Consider the following 19,690-nt stretch of genomic DNA (forward strand, 5'->3'; position numbering starts at 1 on the left):
CTTTCCCCAGCAAGCACTTTGTTAAATCACTTGCCTGCATATCCTCACTTCAGGGTCTGCTTTTGGGAAAACTGTCTTAGACATAAGTCCACTAGGGAGGTTTTTTGTTTGTTTGTTTGTTTTTTAAGATTTTATTTATTTATTTGACAGAGAGAGATCACAAGTAGGCAGAGAAGCAGGCAGAAAGAGAGAGGAGGAAGCAAGCTCCCCGCTGAGCAGAGAGCCTGATGCGGGACTCGATCCCAGGACCCTGAGCCCATGACCCGAGCCGAAGGCAGCGGCTTAACCCACTGAGCCACCCAGGCACCCCACTAGGGAGTTTTGTAAAACATGCTTCTCCAGCTCTCCTCGGAGGGCAAGTGCAAGGATGGCAGAAGAAACTTGTCTTGATGTTGAGGTCTGTGTACTTCCACTGTTTCCAAATAGATGTGTCTGGGAAGGTTCACAGCCAAGGGGGATCTCCTCAGGAGTATCAAGGATGGGACGTGAGTAGGTAGAGATAGTGAAGGGTACACCAAGCAAAAGTGGGAATCTAGTTCTGCTATTAACTAGCTGGGTTGAACACATTAACTCATAAACTAGCTATAAAATGGGAATGGTACTAGTACCTGCTGATAGGGTTATGGTGAGGAAGTCCATGGAAAGCTCTTAACCTAGGGCCTTGCATAGTATAAGCACTCAACCAATGCTATTATTATTACCCTTGTTCTTTTTTAAAGATTTATTTATTTGACAGAGAGAGAGATCACAAGTGGGCAGAGAGGCATGGAAAAGAGAGAGGGGGAAGCAAGTTCCCCACTGAGCAGAGAGCCCGATGTGGGGCTCGATCCCAGGATCCTGAGATCATGACCTGAGCCAAAGGCAGAAGCTTTAACCCACTGAGCCACCCAGGTGCCCCTACCCTTTGTTTTCTTGTCGTACTTTATGGGTGCTTCTATTTCACCTCAAATCATTGTCGTATATGTGCCCCCCCTTTTATGCAATGATACTTTGATGGGCAGGAATCATCTTTGCTGGATGCATAAGTCCCATGTGGCCTTACCCAGTAATAACAGATGCCCAAAATTCAGTAAATACTTGTGACATTTTAACAGAATTGACTAAGGGCAGGGAGTGGGGAACAAATAACAAGAGAGAAAGAGACCAAGAGAGAGAAGGAGGAGGAGGAGGAGAGGAAGAAGGGGAAAAGGAGAACAAGAACAAGATGGGGCGGGGAGAAGAAAAAGAAGAGGGAGGAGGAGAGGAGGTAAAGAAAAAAATTGTTCCTAAGGCTGCTGCTCCTTTCTTGGTTAGTTTTGAGGCAAAATACAGCCTAATCCTCAATAACAAAGGGCCTCATATAGATCTTAAGCCCATTATGACCTTCCACCACCCAAATTCAAGCATTGTGCTTGAATCACTCTTATGTCACAGGCTATAAACCTTGTGTTTCCCCTTCCGGTCTTGTTCTGTGTGTTGCCCTTGAGTACAAGGACTTCCACCTCTGAAAGTTCTTGTTTCTTTACCTGCCACCAAGCATCATCTAGCCCTCATTCTTACTCATGTTCAAGGAAAGGGAAACAAGGTTAATACAGTAAGAGTATTAGCTTTAGAGTCAGACACACTTGGATTTTAATCTTGGTTCTCTGGTCTTTAGCAAGTTCTTAAGTTCTCTCTGAGCCTAAGTTTCCTCATCTGTAATATGGGAATACATGCATCTCACAGGAGCACTGTGTGGATGAGTAATAAGGTGTGAAAAGCGCTCAGCACTGTGTGAAAGTCCAGAGTGGGGGAAAACAAAAGCCCCACACGAGAAGTAAGGCTTTGCAGGTTTTAATGTTTCATGACGGGTAATAGAGCAGTCTCCAGGGGAACCCCAGAGAGTCTGTTCTGACTTTAGAAGCACTTCCTGTGGACAATGGAGGGCCCTGCCTCATCATACTCAGGCTTGCTGATCCACATCTGCTGAAAGGTGGAGAGAGAAGCCAGGATGGAGCCTCCAATCCAGACCGAGTACTTCCGCTCTGGGGGAGCGATAATCTGCAAAGAATAAATGTGGTGAATCACGATTAGTGCCCAAGGGAATAGGGAACTGGTCCAGGAGATCCTCTCATCACAGTGCGGGGCTGCCCCAGATAAGGACCGCCTCCACGGTCAGAAACAAACAGGGTAAAACCTTGGGGTAGATTAGATTGTTGTTCAAATCTTTATTCCAGCCCTCAGTCCTCCCCCCCATGGGAAGGGCACACTGTTTTGCCTTGTGACTTTGGGGCTGGGCTTGTATTTGCTTTGAGGGATGGGATGTTGGCAGACAGGACACAAACAGGAACTTGAAATGTGCCTCAGGCAGGAAGCTGTGCTTCTGCCTTGATGAGAAGGGCTTCCCTTAAGAGGCTGCCGACCCTTCAGCCTGGGCCCTGGCAGGAGAGCTCTGGACCTGACCCGAGCTGGCCAGCCCGGCAGAGTTGCCAAAGCAGGCCTGACTTAGACCGCTCACTCCCAGCTGATCTGTAGTTGCACATGGGATAAACTTGATAAACGTGATAAATTATGGTTATGTCCCTTAGATTTCACAGTTCCTTGCTCTTCGGCAATAGATGACCAAGACAAACATGGACAGGGACAGCACCTCTCTGTTCTCGCCTGGAGTTCCGCTGTGTGAGCAGCTGAGGCAGAGCTTCTACCAATCCTGAGTCACCTAGAGCACTCAGACCCTGTCTTGAACCTCATCTGTTGATAGCCACTGGTAGCTAACAAGTTCTCAAGTTCAGAGACACATGGTGCATCCCTGCCACCGGGAGTCCCAAGCTTAGCTTTTAGAAATTGGTTGCCAGTTAGACAACTTTGAACACCACCTACATGTGGATCCAGAGGGACAGCCACTAAAGGGTCAAAGAATCCAGGGCAAGAAGAAAACGGGACACGGAACTGATTGTTTTTTGTCTTCTTAGACCCTCTCTACATCCTTCCCAAGTTGGCGAAGATCATGGATTTGCCGAAGAAGAGCTGTGAGCAGTTATCTTATTATTCAATCAGACAAAGACACTCGGTCGCTCTTTGGACTGATACCTCAAGGACCAGTACAGTCACATTATTGCTGTGTGGCTCGGGCTGTGAGAAGAGTCCTGGGCTGGGGTCCTCTGTCTCAGTGCCAACTCACCTCACCTCTCTTCTTCCATATCCTCGACATCTGTCTCATCTCCCCAGTTCCTCTACACAAATCTGGCTGTCCCATTTGGCTGGGCTGTTCGTACCTGCACGCACACACACCCTGGGGTACCTTTGCTCGGTCTAATGTCCCCTGCCTTGAGTGCCCTTTCCTCTCCTCCTGTCTTTTTTTTTTTTTTTAAGTTCTGATTTTTTAAAAAAGATTTTATTTATTTGACAGAGATTACAAGTAGGCAGAGAGACAGGCAGAGAGAGAGGAGGAAGCAGGCTCCCTGCTAAGCTGAGAGCCCGATGCAGGGCTCGATCCCAGGACCCTAGGATGACGCCCTGAGCTGAAGGCAGGGGCTTTAAATCCACTGAGCCACCCAGGTGCCCCACCCCCGCCACATCTTATTTACATTGCCCTCTCAGCGATCACGTCTCCTGATTAGATTCTAAACCTTGAAGTTTGAAGGCTCAAGGCTTGAAGGCTGGCACGTGCTGTTCAGCTCAGGGCAGTGGGTCACAGATTGGGATATGCATGGAAATGCATATGTGTGTTATCGGTGTAGGTGATGGGGGCACCCTGGATCTGGTGAGCCAGAATCTGGGGGTGAGGTGGGATGTGTCAATGGTCCTGGTAAAAAGCCCCTGCCTTGGGCCTGGCTCCATGTCCCCAGTGTGGCAAGCTTCAGGAAGCGTGGCTGCCCCAGTGGCTCCCCGTGAGAAGGGCCCACAGGCTCCCACCCGTTTTCTGGTAACCCGCTCTGCTTGCCTTTGCTGAGCACTATCCGCTAGGCAGGGGAAGCCCTGGGGCAGCCTTCCTTTGTGAAAAAGTTTCTTAGAATACACTCAGATGTAGCGAACTCCCAGAGACCAACTTTACTGTGAGACTTTGTAACTCTCAACCTATTTGTTATCTCTATTCAATTCCCAACTCCTTTTCTAAACCTGCTAGCTGCAAAGTTCCTAGAAGCCCTAAAAAGTTCTGTATGGCGCCTGGGTGGCTCGGTTGGGCTTCTGCCTTCAGCTCGGGTCATGATCTCAGGGTCCTGGGATCGAGCCCCACACTGGGCTCCCTGCTCAATGGGGAGCCTGCTTCTCCCTCTGTCTCTGCCAGCTGTTCCACCTGCTTGTGTTCTCTCTCTCTCTGTCAAATGAATGAATAGATCTTTAAAAAAAAAAAAAAAAAAAAAAAAAAAGCTCTGTACGGTTGCTTGGGGACCAGAGGCTGGAGAAGCTGAAGACAAGAGGGCGCCTATTCTGATGTTCTGACGAGGCCTGTGCAGTGAGTCACCTTGGTGAATAGCGGCGTGGGGAGGACGGGAGCCAAGAGGACACAACAGATCACAGGTTGCCCAGGAATCAAGTGATGTCACTGTGAGTCTGAACCAGAAGCCTGCCCCATGCCAAACTTTATCTCTGGAACTTTCACCCTCCTCTGGAGGAACACGCACATCCCTTTTAAAGTCTAAAGACAATGTAGCGTTGCTTCCTTCTTTTCTTCCCTCTCTTCCCCTCCTCTTGATTGCATCCTCAGCCCCTCAATATTCTCTTCCTCCCAAATTCTCTCACCCCTTGTCATAGGACATAATAGGGTTACATTTGAGATCCCATGCTCTACATGTCTCCATTTCATCAGTGCCTGAGGAACATAATCCCTTGAGATGGAATCTGTCCCAGACCAGGAGAATGCTGAGCCCAGGAGGCCACCGATCTACGGGCCAGGCAGACTGACTTGGAACATCTCCCAGGCAGGCAAATCTTTATCCCAAGGACTGAGTGGAGGGATCTGGGGGGCAGGACCCACCTTGATCTTCATGGTGCTGGGGGCCAGGGCTGTGATCTCCTTCTGCATCCTGTCAGCAATGCCAGGGTACATGGTAGTACCCCCTGAGAGGACATTGTTGGCATATAAGTCCTTGCGGATGTCAATGTCACACTTCATGATGGAATTATAGGTGGTTTCATGAATCCCAGCGGACTCCATGCCTACACAGGTCGTAGTAAGAGTCAGCACCCGTCAATTCATAAATACCCACACCCCCAGCTCCTCAAGGGATCCTTCTGTTGTTGCAACTACCTTAGCTCAGACCCTTAATCACCTCCCAGACAGCTCACAGAATCAGACCTCCAGCTGGCCTTTGGTTCCTCCTATTCCAATTGATCTTTCACATTGATCCGCTGAGGCATATTTCTAAGGGAACACTTTTACTGAGTCATCTTTTTTCAAGTTTTATTGAGTTATAATTCACATATCATAATATTCACCCTTCCAAAGTCCAGTAGTTTTTAGTTGATTCATGGACTGTGCAACCATTGCCCAAATCTAATTTTAGAACATCTTTAACACCCCAAAGAGAAACTCCATACTCTTTGGTAGACACTGTGATCTTCCCCTTCACCCCTCCCCCAGTCCTAGGGGACCACTAATTTATTTTCTCTTGCTATAGACTAGTCTGTTTTGGACATTTCATATAAATGGAATCCTATGATATGTAGCCTTTTGCATCTAGTGCCTATCACTTACTTAACGGCGTGTCCATGTTCACACTGCAACCCATGTTTTCAAGGTGCATCTATGTTAGAGTGTGTGTTGGTGCTTTAATCACTTTTATTGTCAAAAAATGTTCCATTGCATGGGTATACCTATCATGTCATCCTTTGACAGCCCCCCCCCCTTATCTACAGGTTACATCTAGCTATCTTAGCTTGCTGCTGGGGCCTTCCACAGTGGAAGGCCTGTAGGCCAAACTAGTTCATGCCCACCTCTGGCCTCCCCCACCTCTAGTCTTTCCTCCATGTGACATAATTTCACACTGAGGTTAGAGGAATCTCCCTAAAATACATACCTAACCTGGCTACAGGGCTGCTTCACAGCTTTCAGGGATCTCATCGCTGATATGATTAGCCACTACGCTCTTGGTGTGGTCCAGCAACTCTCTCTCCACACACACACACACACACACACACACACACACACACACTTCTCTCATCGTGTCCCAAGTAGAATATGACCTTGCACACCTCCACGTCTTCACATGAACGCTTCCATCTGCCTTGGATGCCATTTGCCACCCTGTACTCCTTCTGTCCCCAGATACCATCGAATGATACTCATTCTTCAAGATTCTGCTCAAATGTTCGCCTTCCCTAAGAAGACTTTACTGATCTCTTAGGCTTTTATCATTTTGTTCAACTGCTATGTGCTACTGCTGTCTGTTAACATTTGTTTACAGGCACGACTCTTCCCACACAGTCCTCAAGAGAGTAGTTGTCCTTGTACTAAATAGTCTTGTACTTAGTCCTTGTTGTGACCCCATCTAGTTGGCACTAAACATCATTTCCACTTTATAGATGAGAAAACTGAGGTTTGAAGAAAGTAACTCGTCCAAGGTAACAGGCTTTAAAGGGGCAGAATCAGGACCTAAGACCAGGTCTGACCCCAAATCCGTCCTGCTTACCGCTATGGGTTTTGGCCCCGGTGACGTCAATCCAAGAAGAGTTTTGTGTATTAGCCTTATTCTTAGTTTTACGCTATATTCCCTATTCTGCTTTTCTTTTATTTTGATTTCCCTATCCTTTTTATTTAAAATTAGATTTTATCGGGGCACCAGCCTGGCTCAGTCAGTACAGCATATGACACTTGATCTTGGGGTTGTGAGTTCAAGCCCCATATTGGGTGTGGAGCTTACTTAAAAAAAAAAAAAATCTTAAAAATAAATAAATAAAAGTTAGATTTTATCTGGTTATATTGTGGATGTGTTTGGGCCCTTTCTGGGAAAATATGGGCCATGTATGAACTATAAACAAAGTGTGCGTGACTCCTGGTGTTTTTCCCACTCCTCCACCTCACCCCCTCTACTCCCAGTTAGCAGGGACAGAGGGCAGCACCTCACCAATGAAAGAAGGCTGGAAGAGGGTCTCGGGGCAGCGGAAGCGCTCGTTGCCAATGGTGATGACCTGCCCATCTGGCAGCTCATAGCTCTTCTCCAGGGAGGAAGAGGAGGCTGCCGTGGCCATCTCGTTCTCGAAGTCCAGGGCCACATAGCACAGCTTCTCCTTGATGTCTCGCACGATTTCTCGCTCGGCTAGAAAGAGAAGAAATAACAGAAAGTAGATCCCCTGTTCTGTTAGTTTGTCCTACTTTGATCTCCATGAAAAACTCTTCTTCTACTTTGGACTTATTTTTAGGACAAATGTTAATTTTTCATTGCTCTTCCTAAAGTGCAAGTCCAAAATCTTGATTCCTAGGCACAACTTCGCATGGGCTTTTCTCCTTGCTGTCTTTACTCTGCCCTGACAAAGCTACGGGCCTTCCTGAGGGCGTTACAGGACACAGTACTGTACCTCCTCCAGACGTAGGAGGATTTGTTGTGATCTTACAGAATCTAGGAAAGCTCCTGCCTAAAGTCTCCTCTTGCCTGGGCTGGGCACTGAGCCATGACAACTTCTTAGAAATTCAGACCTTATTTATTCCATGTGTCCTCAGAGAAACCATAAATTCCCTTCAGTAACAAAATGCATTATCAGATTTTTACTATCATTCAAGCCAGTAAAAACCAGAGATAGCAGGTCCCTGGGGAAGGAAGGAATGCTGTGAAAGGGCACATAAGGAGGCCTTGTCCCCATCCCGAGACCATATCAGTTGGGAATCTTCTGCCATAAATAAGGCCGCCTTGACTATCTGTCTTGTCCAGAGGCCCAGTTCCAGCCTAGAATCCTCCCATCTATCTTTAGAGAATTTGAGGATGGGGGCCACAGACTTTTCATCAGAGAACGTTTGGTCCCAGATCAGATTTGGTTTGAGCTCAAGTCAAATTCAGGAAAGGGGCTGGATACCTGTGGTCACAAAGGAATAGCCTCTCTCTGTGAGGATCTTCATGAGGTAGTCAGTGAGGTCACGGCCAGCCAGGTCAAGGCGCATGATGGCATGGGGCAGTGCATAGCCCTCATAGATGGGGACATTGTGGGTGACACCGTCCCCAGAATCCAGCACGATACCTATGGAGAGAGGGGATAGGACCTATGAAAACTTCTTGCCTTTCGTCTTTCTGGGACCAGTCACCAAATGGTCTTCAACTACCATATTTTTCTCCAGCAGCTGAGAAAATTCACCCACCATAAGGATCATCAGTAATATTTTTTGTGTACTTCATTTATTCTCCCAAATGAGACTGTAGCCTTCTGGAAGGCAAGTAAAATATCTTCCTTTCTTGTATTCCTTAAAACACTTTCACAGTACTGGGGCGCCTGGGTGGCTCAAGTGGTTAAGCAACTGCCTTCAGCTCAGATCATGATCCTGGAGTCCTGAGAGCGAGTCCCGCATCAGGCTCTCTGCTGACCCTTCCCTTTTCAAGCTCTCTCTCTCTCTCTCTCTCTCATTCTCTCTCTAAAATAAACAAAATCTTAAAAAAAAAAAAAAACAACCACTTTCACTGTACTGCATATCTGTCAATGTGCATCTTAGTTGCCGACTCTTTAAGGGAGACTGGATAATTTGCATATCATTCTGGCATTAAACTAATCCATATGCACATGCATGGAGAATGTTAGATCTGGAAGGGACTATAAAAACCAGCTGATGTGAAAAAAAAATTAACATTCCCTACTGATGAAACTCAATAAACCATGGAGGGAAAGGAGCTTTTCAATATGATAATAAATCTCTCTCATTCCAAAAGCCATATCGTAACTGATGGAGAAACAGTATAATATTATTATTGCTTTATTATTTAATATTGTCCTAGATGTTCTAGCCAAAGCAATATGACAGAAAATAGAAAAAGAAATATTATCAAAAGGAAACAGAATTGTGATTGTTTGCAGATAATGAGGCTGTATACCTGGAAGACCCAAGAGAACCAAGTGAGACATGATTAGCACAATAAGATGGTTCAGTAAGAGCCAGAAGCAAAATAAATACCCAGGGATCAGGAGCTTACACTTGTACAAGGGCGTTGATCAGAGCATATTTTGCAATAAAAAATAAAAACCAGAGATGATCATAAAGTCCGGCAGTAAAGAAATGGTAAAACAAACGAGTAAGCTATAGAACCATCACACATTCCCCATCACTGTCCTTGTCATCAGCAGTGAAATTATCTTTTGTGTTTGCCCTGCTCCCCCTACTAGACCGTTGGCTCTGTGATGGCAGGGCTGTCTTCCTTGTTGGTGTGCAGCCATGGGCTGGTGTAGTCTTTGCCCCATGGTAGAGAATAATGGACAAATACCTGATGAATGAATGAATGGACGAACAAATAATGAATACTTGAATGAATGAATGTTGAGCTATGTTCATGGAAGCCGTCAAATCCCCATTAGAAATTGCTTTTTAAAAAAAAATATTTATTTATTTGACAGAGATCACAAGTAGGCAGAGAGGCAGACAGAGAGAAAGAAGGAGAGAAGCAGGCTCCCCGCTGAGCAGAGAACCCAATGCAGGGCTCAATCCCAAGACCCTGAGATCATGACCTGAGCCAAAGGCAGAGCAACCCACTGAGCCACCCAGGCACCCCCCCCCCAATTAGAAATTGCTTTATCTTGAAGTTCCCTCTGTTTCCCTGAACACCTTTCCATACAAAGGGCACACAGATAGCCACATCACAAGTTCATGAGCAGGAATATTCCAGTATTCTTGGAATAAGCTCGGGGACTGACTGCTGTGAGGAAAACAGCCCCTGCTGGATATACTGGTCATGCTTGGTTCATATAAATCCTTGCCAGCTCTACCGGGTAGACCTGAATGCATTCCTTTCTGTTACCCCTATGCAGGGTTTTCCCTGGACTTTGGCTGTCCCTTTGATTCTCCTGAGCAAGAAGCTCTGCAGGAACCCAGCTTTCCCTTCTGCCCCCCAGAGTCAGGAAGGGATGGGATTATAGGCTGCTCACCTGTTGTACGGCCAGAGGCATAGAGAGAGAGCACAGCTTGGATGGCGACGTACATGGCAGGAACATTGAAGGTCTCAAACATGATCTGAAAGAACAATGCGGATATAGGGTGATCTGGCAGAAATCACAGCGCCTCTTGGCCCACAGGATGGTTTTAACCTTATTAAAGGCAAGAGGGCTGTGTCTATTTACCCCACTCCCGCCTCCCACAGGGCCTGGTATAGGCCACGTACACAGCATGTCCTCAGAACTTGCTGTCGTCCTGATGCATGGAAGGGAGAAGGGATCCATGCTACATTCTTGTGTTCGTGTTTAAGACTCTCTGGCCTCTTACCTGGGTCATCTTCTCCCTGTTGGCTTTGGGATTTAGGGGGGCCTCTGTCAGCAGGGTGGGGTGTTCCTCGGGTGCTACCCGCAGCTCATTGTAGAAGGAGTGGTGCCAGATCTGGTTGAGACAAAAGTCAAATGAGCCAAGGAGATTCCTAGAAAACTCTAACTGGCATGCTCATGGTGGGGGAGATGACACCTTGTTCATAGCACGGGCTGGGTTCTAGAGAGGAGACCTCTTCACCTCTGGAGAGGAATCCTGGCAATTTCTGCTTGACTTTTAGAGATTATGTTCCTTTCCAACAGGGGCCCAGACAGGACTCAGGCCTGGGGCCAATATACTTAGCATACGGATTATTTCCATTTGAACTTCCCCCTCTTCTGTCTCTTCCCACCTTCTGCCCCTGGGGGTGGGGGCCAGGCCAATTGCACCTCTCAGTATTCCTTGTATCACGGCTTTTGGCTATGTCTGGATGATGCAAGACACCAGCAAGAGGATGGGAAGAGGGAGAGATGTCCGGGTGTTTCTCCAACCAACGGTGTGGTCCTCCGCGAGCCCCACCCCTATTGGACTGCCCCTGTCCCAGCTCCAGTGACACTGCCCCACTCCCATCCTTCAGGCTTACAGGTGTAAGAGTGTTCCATGACTACATGGGTGCCTCAACTCCCCTTTCTGGTTCCATAACTCTGCTCACACCTCTCTAAGTAGTCCTTTCTTAATTCAGGACAGCTGCTGAGTGTGTGCTCTCTCCTGCTGGGAACCTGACAGCTATGCTTGAACCGTCCCCTGTGAGACTGGCCAGGCTGGGGCTTTAGGGCAGCGTTTCCCAACCGCAGCACTTTGACATTTTCAGTTGGGTAATTCAGCGATGTGGGGGCCTGACCTGTGCATTCCAGGAAGTTTGGCATTCCTGGCCTCCACCCACGAGATGCCAGCAGCACCTCTCCAGCAATGACAAGCAATAATGTCTCCAGACATTGCCAGATGCCCCCCAGGAGGCAAAATTGCTCCTGTTGAGCATCACTGTTTTAGAGGAAGTAATTTCTTCCCACTGCGTCCAGTGATTCAAGACGACCCAACAGGAGTCTGTATTTCAGAAGGGTTCAGCCAAGTGGCAGGGACATAGGGCTCTGATTTCCTCAGAGGCGGGGCTCAGGGCCATCCGCTTCCATTGCACTCCTATAATTGTGGGCTCCTGGCTTTGGGCTAGGACGGTGCTAACTGTGGGGAGAGCAGGTAGGAATCAGATATGGCCCCTTGATCCTGGTTTCAAAGTCCGGAGGGGAGAAAGACACCCAAGATGATAACAAACACAGCTTTCATCTATTGTGTTTTTCTTTCAAGCACATAGTATAATTAATACATATATATGTATATTTTTAGAGTATACAAAATATATGTGTGTATATTTAAATATTTATAATATACATGAAATATATAAATATATTAATCTACTTATTATATAAATATAAATATATTATCTATAGATATATATTTATAATAGATATTTAACACATACACACACACACACACACACACATATATATATATATATATATATATATATATATTTTTTTTTTTTTTTTTAGAGAGAGAGAGCACACACATATGAGCACTTGAGGTGGGGTAAGGGGCACATGGAGGGAAAGAATCTTAAGCAGGCTCCACACCCAGCATGGAGCCCCAGGCAGAGCTCATGACCCTGAGATCTTGACCTGAGATCCTGACCTGATTGGAGATCAAGAATCAGATGCTTAACCACCTGAGCCACCCAGGTGCACCAGGCACATGATATATTTTCAGGAATTTCTTTAAAGGGTTCACCCATGGGGCGCATGGGTGGTTCAGTCCATCAGGCTCTAGTCATGACCCCAGAGTCCTGGAATTGAGCCCCACATCCAGCTCCCAGCTCTGCTGGGGGAGGGGTGTCTGCTTCTCCCTCTGCCCCTCCCCCAGCTCATGTTTTCTCACTCTCTCTCTCTTTATCTCAAATAAGTAAATAAGATCTTTAAAATAAATAAAACATATTTTAAAAAATGAAGAGTTCACACATTGTTACTACTATGCTAAAACATATACTAAAGTATTTTGTCTATTATATTTTGGAATCAGACACTGTTAGGTCCATACAAGAAATATACGCTATTTATTGAGCATGAAGTATGTTGCATGCCCTGGGATTATACTGAGTACCTAATTCAATTTCCAAAGTAACCTAATGAAAAAAGTTTTTCTTTTCTCTGTACAAATGAGGAAACTGAGGGTCCGAAGGAAGAACTCACTCCCAGGTCTCCCTGCCACTGACTCTGGGGTCTTTGCTCTTAGCCATGCCATGGTGCAAAATGAAAGCTATGGTGTCTTTTCTATTTATCTCACACCCAGAGTGCCTGGGTCTGGGATTTAGAGAATGGCAGGGTGCATTACAGATTTCACGGCAGCATTCTTTACTTCTGGTCACAGTCTGTTCGATGAGCACTCTAGTACGCTTCAAAAGGCACTCCTTGCCAAAATAGGGATTCTCAGACAAATGTCAGAAGAATTTAGGAAAAGAATATTAGAAGGACTCTATTCACATTCCACACACGTGATTTTGTGGATCACAAACTGCCATTTAAAAATTGCCCCCCCACTTCTATGTTTTCTTGCACACACACACACACACACACACACACATACACGCTTCCAGAAAACCCTAGAGAGTCCTACTTAGAATTTTCATTAGAGAATCAGCATAACGACCCAGCATGGATGCACCTACCTGAGGTCATCACCGGGAAAATGAAAGGGAGAGAAGCCGTTTGTGCCTGTAAGAGGCGGCCAAGGCATCAGGGCCTCCTCTGAGGGGAGCTGCTTGAGAGGCTGAAGCTGGACACTGGGTGGGATAGGCCCTCAGATGCCAGACAGGGGGTTAGGGACCTACTGTCCTTAATGAGGAGCTACTGAAGATTCCCGAGGAGGCGAGTGACACAATCTGTGTTTAGGGTTAGACAAGCTTTGCGGCAGCATAAAGAAATCACCGGTCTGTAAGGCGGGAGACAAATCAGGACACCACTGCAACTGCCCAGTGAGAGCGGGTTGGCAGCCCCACAGAGAGTGGCCATGAGGGTGGACAGGAAGGAAAGAAGGACACGAGAGGCAGCCGTCAGGGCAGAGACCTGTGGGAGATGAGGGTCATGATGATGCATTATCACACTAAAAGGGGGGCCACCAATACCTTCTCCATGTCGTCCCAGTTGGTGATGATGCCGTGCTCGATGGGGTACTTGAGCGTTAGGATCCCTCGCTTGCTCTGAGCCTCATCCCCGACGTAGCTGTCTTTCTGGCCCATTCCCACCATGACACCCTGCAGTGCAAGAGACGGGGGAGAAGGGAGTTAGCTGAGAGCTCTACTTCAGGGGCCCCAGGCCCCAGGAGGGGTCTCTGAAGAAGGACACGCATAGGACAGATATCTGACTTCCCTGGAGACAGAACAGAAAGAGACAAGAGTCAGGCAGACATCCACGACCATGGAGGCAGTGAGGAGAGAAGGTGATGTGCTCCTCTAATACTTGCGTTTTTAAGTCTCCAAATCTTGGCTCCTGCACTGCCACTTCCCGTATGTGGAGATCCTCATGCTCACTTACCCTTTTCTACCAAGCCTGTCCTTCCTCGGTCCCTCCACTCAGATTTAATCTCTCCCTCCTTTGCGCTCCCCCTGGTGAAGTCTTTTGTCTCTATGCTAGCCTGTGATCTCAAGTTAGCTCACAGAGTATACATTTCTTAAAGGCAAGGGTCTTGTTTACTTGCATGTATTTTTAAAAAATTTCTTCCAAGCCTACTAATCCTGCAGACCTGAGGCAGACAGAACACCATCTCTGCATCCCTGGAATGTTTTGCACTTGGTCCTGGGTATTGCTATTTGAAAAGTCTTGTTCTGTTAATCAGAAGAGGGTCTCCCAACCCCAACACACACACCCATACAACACACACACATACACAGAGAGAGCTCAGTCCAGTGTCCACTCTGCGGCACTTTCTCCTAGTGGCTCAGTGCCTCGGCTCCAGATGAGCACATACCTGGTGGCGAGGGCGCCCCACAATAGAGGGGAAGACAGCCCGGGGGGCATCGTCTCCTGCGAAGCCAGCCTTGCACAAGCCAGAGCCATTGTCACACACGAGCGCAGTGGTCTCCTCTTCACACATGGTGAGTGTGGCCAAGTGAACCAGTGACTGGAGCACCTTAGGAGCAGGAGGGGAAGAGAAGTAGTCAGCCACTTGTCAGAATCATGTTGGAGACAGGATTCTTGGTTTTGGAGCTTTAGTCCACCTCCAGCCAGGGCCCAGTTCCACGATGAACAGGTGGACTTCTTCCCTCAACCCTGTTGATCTGGGCTGCATTTTGTCCCTCACCCCCCAACTCCCCAAATTCATACGTTAACATCTTAACCCCCAGTATGTCAGAGTGTGACTGTATTTGGCGGTAGGGTCTTTAGGGAGGTAATTAAGGTAAAATGACCTCATTAATCTAACATGACTGGTGTTCAATATGACTAATCTAGTAAGATGGATAAGTTTATCGGACCAACCCTGCCAATGCCTTGAACTCAGACTTTCTAATTCCCAGAACTATGAAAAAATAAATGTGTCTGTGTAAAGATGCTCGGCCTCACTAGTGCTCAGGGAAGCACAAGTGAGATAAGACCATTTTCATCCATCGTACGGTTAAGATTCAATAGGTGTTGGCAAAGGTGAGGGAAACTGGAACTCTGACTCGAGAAACACATAAACTTATACTTTGGAACTATTCAAAGGTCCAAATTATGGGATTCTACACTGAAGTCAAGAGAAGAGCCAGGTCGATCTATAGGGATTAAAGTGGGTAGTTTTCTAAACCATTCTACTCAGTGAGCAAGCCTCAGAGTATAATGTTTTATGTTATAAAACAATCTAGTGAGTTCTTTTTAATTTTTTTAAAGATTGCTTTTATTTATTTGACAGAGAAAGAGAGAGAAAGTCCACAAAAAAAAGGGTGGGGGTGGGAGAAGCAGGCTCCCTGCCGAACAAGGAGCCCGATGTGGAACTCGATCCCACCACCCTAGGATCATGACCTGAGCCCAAGGCACACGGGTAACTAACTGAGCCACCCAGACTGCTCTACATTGAATTTCTTTCAAAGAACGAAACAATGTTGTTTTTTTCATCATTTTCTTTTTGTGGATATGAACTCATAGCAAAAAGGTCTGAAAAACGAAGTCTCTGACAGAGCACCCTGATTACCTCTGGAGGAGGCAGGGACCCAGGAGAGGAGGTGCTGGCTTATAGCTGTGATGTTTTCATTTTTTCCCAAGGACACTCTATTCGCATATCGTTTATAATAAAAATCGACAATATAACATGCCATTAAGGGACAAACGATGCAGTGGTTCTAGTGAAATTCTCAGTCCTAAGGGCTGAAGTGCCTCAGGGAGGAAGCCCCTCAGAGGAGAGAGGGTTCCGGCCAGGAAGCACAGCCCCTGACTCTCCCCCTGGAGAAAACGGAAGCTTCCCAGCCTGGGGAGTCCCCAGCGGGGGGTGAGGTGGGGGGGGTGGAAGTGGGAAAGGCACCAGCCTAGGGCTCAGGGAGGCCAACTTTCAGCAGTCCAGAGGAGGGGGAAAGTGACCCTGCGGAGGATGGCCCGTGGGAGCTTCATTCAGAATATTTGACCACAGGTGGGAAGGAGATAAGTGCTACAGAGACCTGTGACCCTGGCCCCTCCGTGGCCTCAGGATGAAGGTGAACAAAGTGAAGAGGAGCCAGAGCCACAGACCTGTGAATATGAGGTCAGAAAGGCTAAGTCGAGGCTGAGCAGAAGCTTCATAACACAACTTTAAAGCTGAAAGGGAGCTCTCCCTGATATGCTCCCCAGTGATTCCTCAGTGAGCCCGACACCATGTCTGGCACAGACTGGGCTCTTAAATCTTTGTCATCAAAATGAATGAATGAATCTTTGTCATCAAAATCAATCAGTGGATGTACAGGAGAAGGACATGCAAAAGAAAAGAGAAGGGGCAATCAAGGTCTGCAACGAGGTGGAGACTAAAGGAAAGCACCCTTACCTCGCTGCTTAAAACAGTATCATTTCTGGTCTGAGCAGTTTCTGGATGGCAGAGATGATCCGTAACTTCCCACCATGTTAGAGAAGTGGAAGATGAAGAACCATCAAATGGGCACCTGGGTGGCTCAGTGGGTTAAGCCGCTGCCTTCGGCTCAGGTCATGATCTCAGGGTCCTGGGATCGAGTCCCGCATCGGGCTCTCTGCTCGGCAGGGAGCCTGCTTTCCTCTCTTTCTCTCTCTGCCTGCCTCTCTGTCTACTGTGATCTCTCTCTGTCAAATAAATAAATAAAATCTTTAAAAAAAGAAAAAAAATCAGAAGACGAAAGGTGGGCAAAGTTTGTTCCAATGTTCAAAACGGGAAAGAAAGTGGATTTCTAAAACCTCAGATACTCTTGAATGCAAGGTAGGCAGGTTTCCAGAAGGCACTGCTAGAGAACGTGTTATTAAAGAAGCAGTGATTTCTCGGCAGGGAGCCTGCTTCCTCCTCTCATTCTCTCTCTCTCTCTCTGCCTGCCTCTCTGCCTACTCGTGATCTCTCTCTGTCAAATAAATAAATTAAAAATCTTATATTAAAAAAAAGAAGCCGTAATCAGTAAAGGTTTACCAATAACAAATGTTGAAAGACTAACAGCCTTCCCTTTTCTTCCCAGGACCACTGTGGGCTGGAAATGCAGAAGGTGGGAGACATTGAGCTTAACTTGATCTTGGCATCAGACAAGGTCTCCTGTGATATCTGTATTGATAAAGCCACGTGGTCTGAACAATCAATCAGTTAGGCATATTTACAGCTGCCTGAGTTACTGTCACTGAAAGGTGTTAATTTAACGGACCATCATCAACCTGGAGGCCACGATATCCCTCAGGGCTCCGCTCTTGGTCCTTTGTCACACATTTTTATAAAGGTATTGCATGAGAATACGGAGCACAGACTCATCAAGTTTCCAGAGCTGGAAGAGGGTGTAATATTAAATATGTCACATGGTAGAATCAAAACCCAAGAAGATCTCAAGAAACAGAGACATGAACCAAATCAAATAATATGAAATTCAATATTTCACTGAGTAAATATGAGTTTCTGCATGTGAGTCTAAATGAGCAGACTGTGATCGCTCTTGCTCAGCCTCCGTGAGCAGGACCTGGGGTTCTGTGGATGGTAAGCAGTACTTTGTTGACCAGCACCTCTGGCTGGAATACTATAACCGGTTCTTGGGGCCACCCTTGATGGCAAAGGTGTGGGAGGTGTGTTTGCCTTCACGAGTGTCAAACTGTACTGCTTTTCAGAAGGGGAACTCAAGAAAACTTATCCAAAGTCTTAAAAATGTACATATCTCTTTTAACTCCACAAAGGCACTTTCAGGAATTCATCCTTGGGGACCACTCACGGGTGGGTGCAGAGATTTGGCTAAGAGCTGATTTATCACAGCTTAAAAGAACCAAAATCAGAAGCATAATAAATTGGTTTGTAAAATAACTGCCAGAAACCCTCATGCAATGGAGAGAGCAGAATATTTAATGGAACAGAAAAGGTGCAAGGTGCATTGCTAGGGGAAACATAGCAGAATATTCCATGGTTCCATTTTTGGTAAAAATGATTTTTAATTTTGAAAAATGTGGAGCTCTTCATATAGATTATCTATTTAATCTTCACAAAAAACCCCAAGGGAAGATATTTTTATTTCTATTTTGCAGATTTGGAAACCAAGTCTCAGAGAAGTGGAAGAACTTGGCCCAAGTTCTCTTCGCCAGGAAGAGGCAGGGCTGGCATCAACCAGGACGGGTTCCAAAGCCTGAAGCTTACACCTTCCTCACCACCTTAGGCTGTCCTAACTTCTCCATGTTTGGTGCTTTTGCTTCTGCCTCTCTGTCTCTCTAGAGCTGTTGGCAGCAAAAGCCCTAAACAAAAGGGTCTGTGTTCATTTCTCTCTCTGAGCCTCTGCACCCCTCCTATGCCAGGACTAAGTCTGTGTTTTATGTGGATAGTCTGTGATTTATGTTTATTATAGCCCCTGAACCTAACTCAGTTAGCACAGAGTAGGTGCTCCGTAAAGGCTGGGTGACGATCCCACCACTTGAACAGCCCCTCCCAGACCTCTGCCCCTGGGCTCCCTGTGCCCCCATAGTCCAGTCTCATGACAGCTCACGATATGGACCTGATGTAGAATCACCTGGAGACGGTTTTCTTTCTCTTCACAAGCTGCTCAGCAAACAGCTGTGCTTCTCTGCTCTAGAGAGAAGAGTCCACCGTGAGAAGAAAACAACCCCAAAATCTAGAAGGTGGCCAAGATGCAAGGCTGCACCTCCATGACTGTCTCTCTCAAGGTTCCCCTCAGCATCTCTCTGGTGTGGTTTATAATTCAAGCCTGCCTGGCTTTTCAATGAACCTTTTGTCTCTCCCTGAGCTCCCCTCACACAGAGAGTGTTGGACTTTCCCAAGCAGAGCAGTGGCTGAGAAAAGACACGAAAGCAACTTAAAGCTGTCAAGTCAACGATGTGGTTCTGCAGCACTTTAGGTGGATTTAAATCCACTTTTTTGAAGTCAGAACCAAATGAGAAGTGAGAAAGGTGAAGGCAGGGTGCGGCTGCTGGCCTGGAGTGGGGCCTCCATGGGGCCCCAGGCTGCCCAGGAAAAAGGCTTTTACTGTGGAACCAAGCTCTCCTGGAATGTCCCTGCCAGGAGAAATTCTAGACCTTCCTCAGCTGCTTGCTGGTAATCTGTGGCTGGGCTCGAGCATGTCAGCTGAACCAGGGCCAAAGTCACTGTGGTTTCCTGGGGTCACAACCACTTTCTGCTCTGAGAAAGTCAATCAAATTGTTCTGGCTCTTTCAACACGTACTACATCTGGTCTTCACTGAGGACTTCACAAAGTTACAAACATGGCCCCACCCCTGCCCCTCAAGGTGGCCAAAACCCAAAGACATAATGGGTGCAAAGAATTTGTTCACTCACTCATCTCCCCGGCCACCCTCAGGCAAGTATGAGGGCAGAGATGTTAGCCCCCCAATCTGTCACTCTGAAGGAGATAAGATCTGACTTCAGAGTTCCCTCCAATTCCCCTTTCCTTGACCTTCTCCTCTCTCAAGACACCTCCTTCCCATGGCCCTGTCCCTGGTCTTCCGCTCTGGACTACAGTTTCCTCAGCTGTAAAATGGAAAGGATAACCTCTGTCTCCTGGGATGATGGAGCAAATGGAGTAATGGAAGTAAAGTGGAAATTCTCTATAAATTGTAAATCAGGGCCGGCAAACTCACACTGATTTTTGTGTGTCCCACC

General features: G+C 46.9%; 1 protein-coding gene across 1 annotated transcript in view; it reads right to left on the reverse strand.

The window, feature by feature from the left end:
* Window positions 1-1,796: 1,796 nt before the first annotated feature.
* ACTG2 (actin gamma 2, smooth muscle) overlaps window positions 1,797-19,690 on the reverse strand; it is a 20,832-nt gene continuing 2,938 nt past the window's right edge. Inside the window, exons 2-9 of the mRNA XM_082743962.1 lie at window positions 14,402-14,563; window positions 13,560-13,688; window positions 10,352-10,462; window positions 10,018-10,102; window positions 7,969-8,130; window positions 7,026-7,217; window positions 4,937-5,118; window positions 1,797-2,019 (exon numbers count right to left, since the gene is read on the reverse strand). Of these exons, the coding sequence (XP_082600088.1) occupies window positions 1,876-2,019; window positions 4,937-5,118; window positions 7,026-7,217; window positions 7,969-8,130; window positions 10,018-10,102; window positions 10,352-10,462; window positions 13,560-13,688; window positions 14,402-14,527 (1,131 nt within the window). The 5' untranslated portion in view covers window positions 14,528-14,563 and the 3' untranslated portion in view covers window positions 1,797-1,875. The remainder of the gene's footprint in view (window positions 2,020-4,936; window positions 5,119-7,025; window positions 7,218-7,968; window positions 8,131-10,017; window positions 10,103-10,351; window positions 10,463-13,559; window positions 13,689-14,401; window positions 14,564-19,690) is intronic.

This window comes from Mustela nivalis (genome assembly GCF_964662115.1).
Source record: "Mustela nivalis genome assembly, chromosome: 8".
NCBI lineage: Eukaryota > Metazoa > Chordata > Mammalia > Carnivora > Mustelidae > Mustela > Mustela nivalis.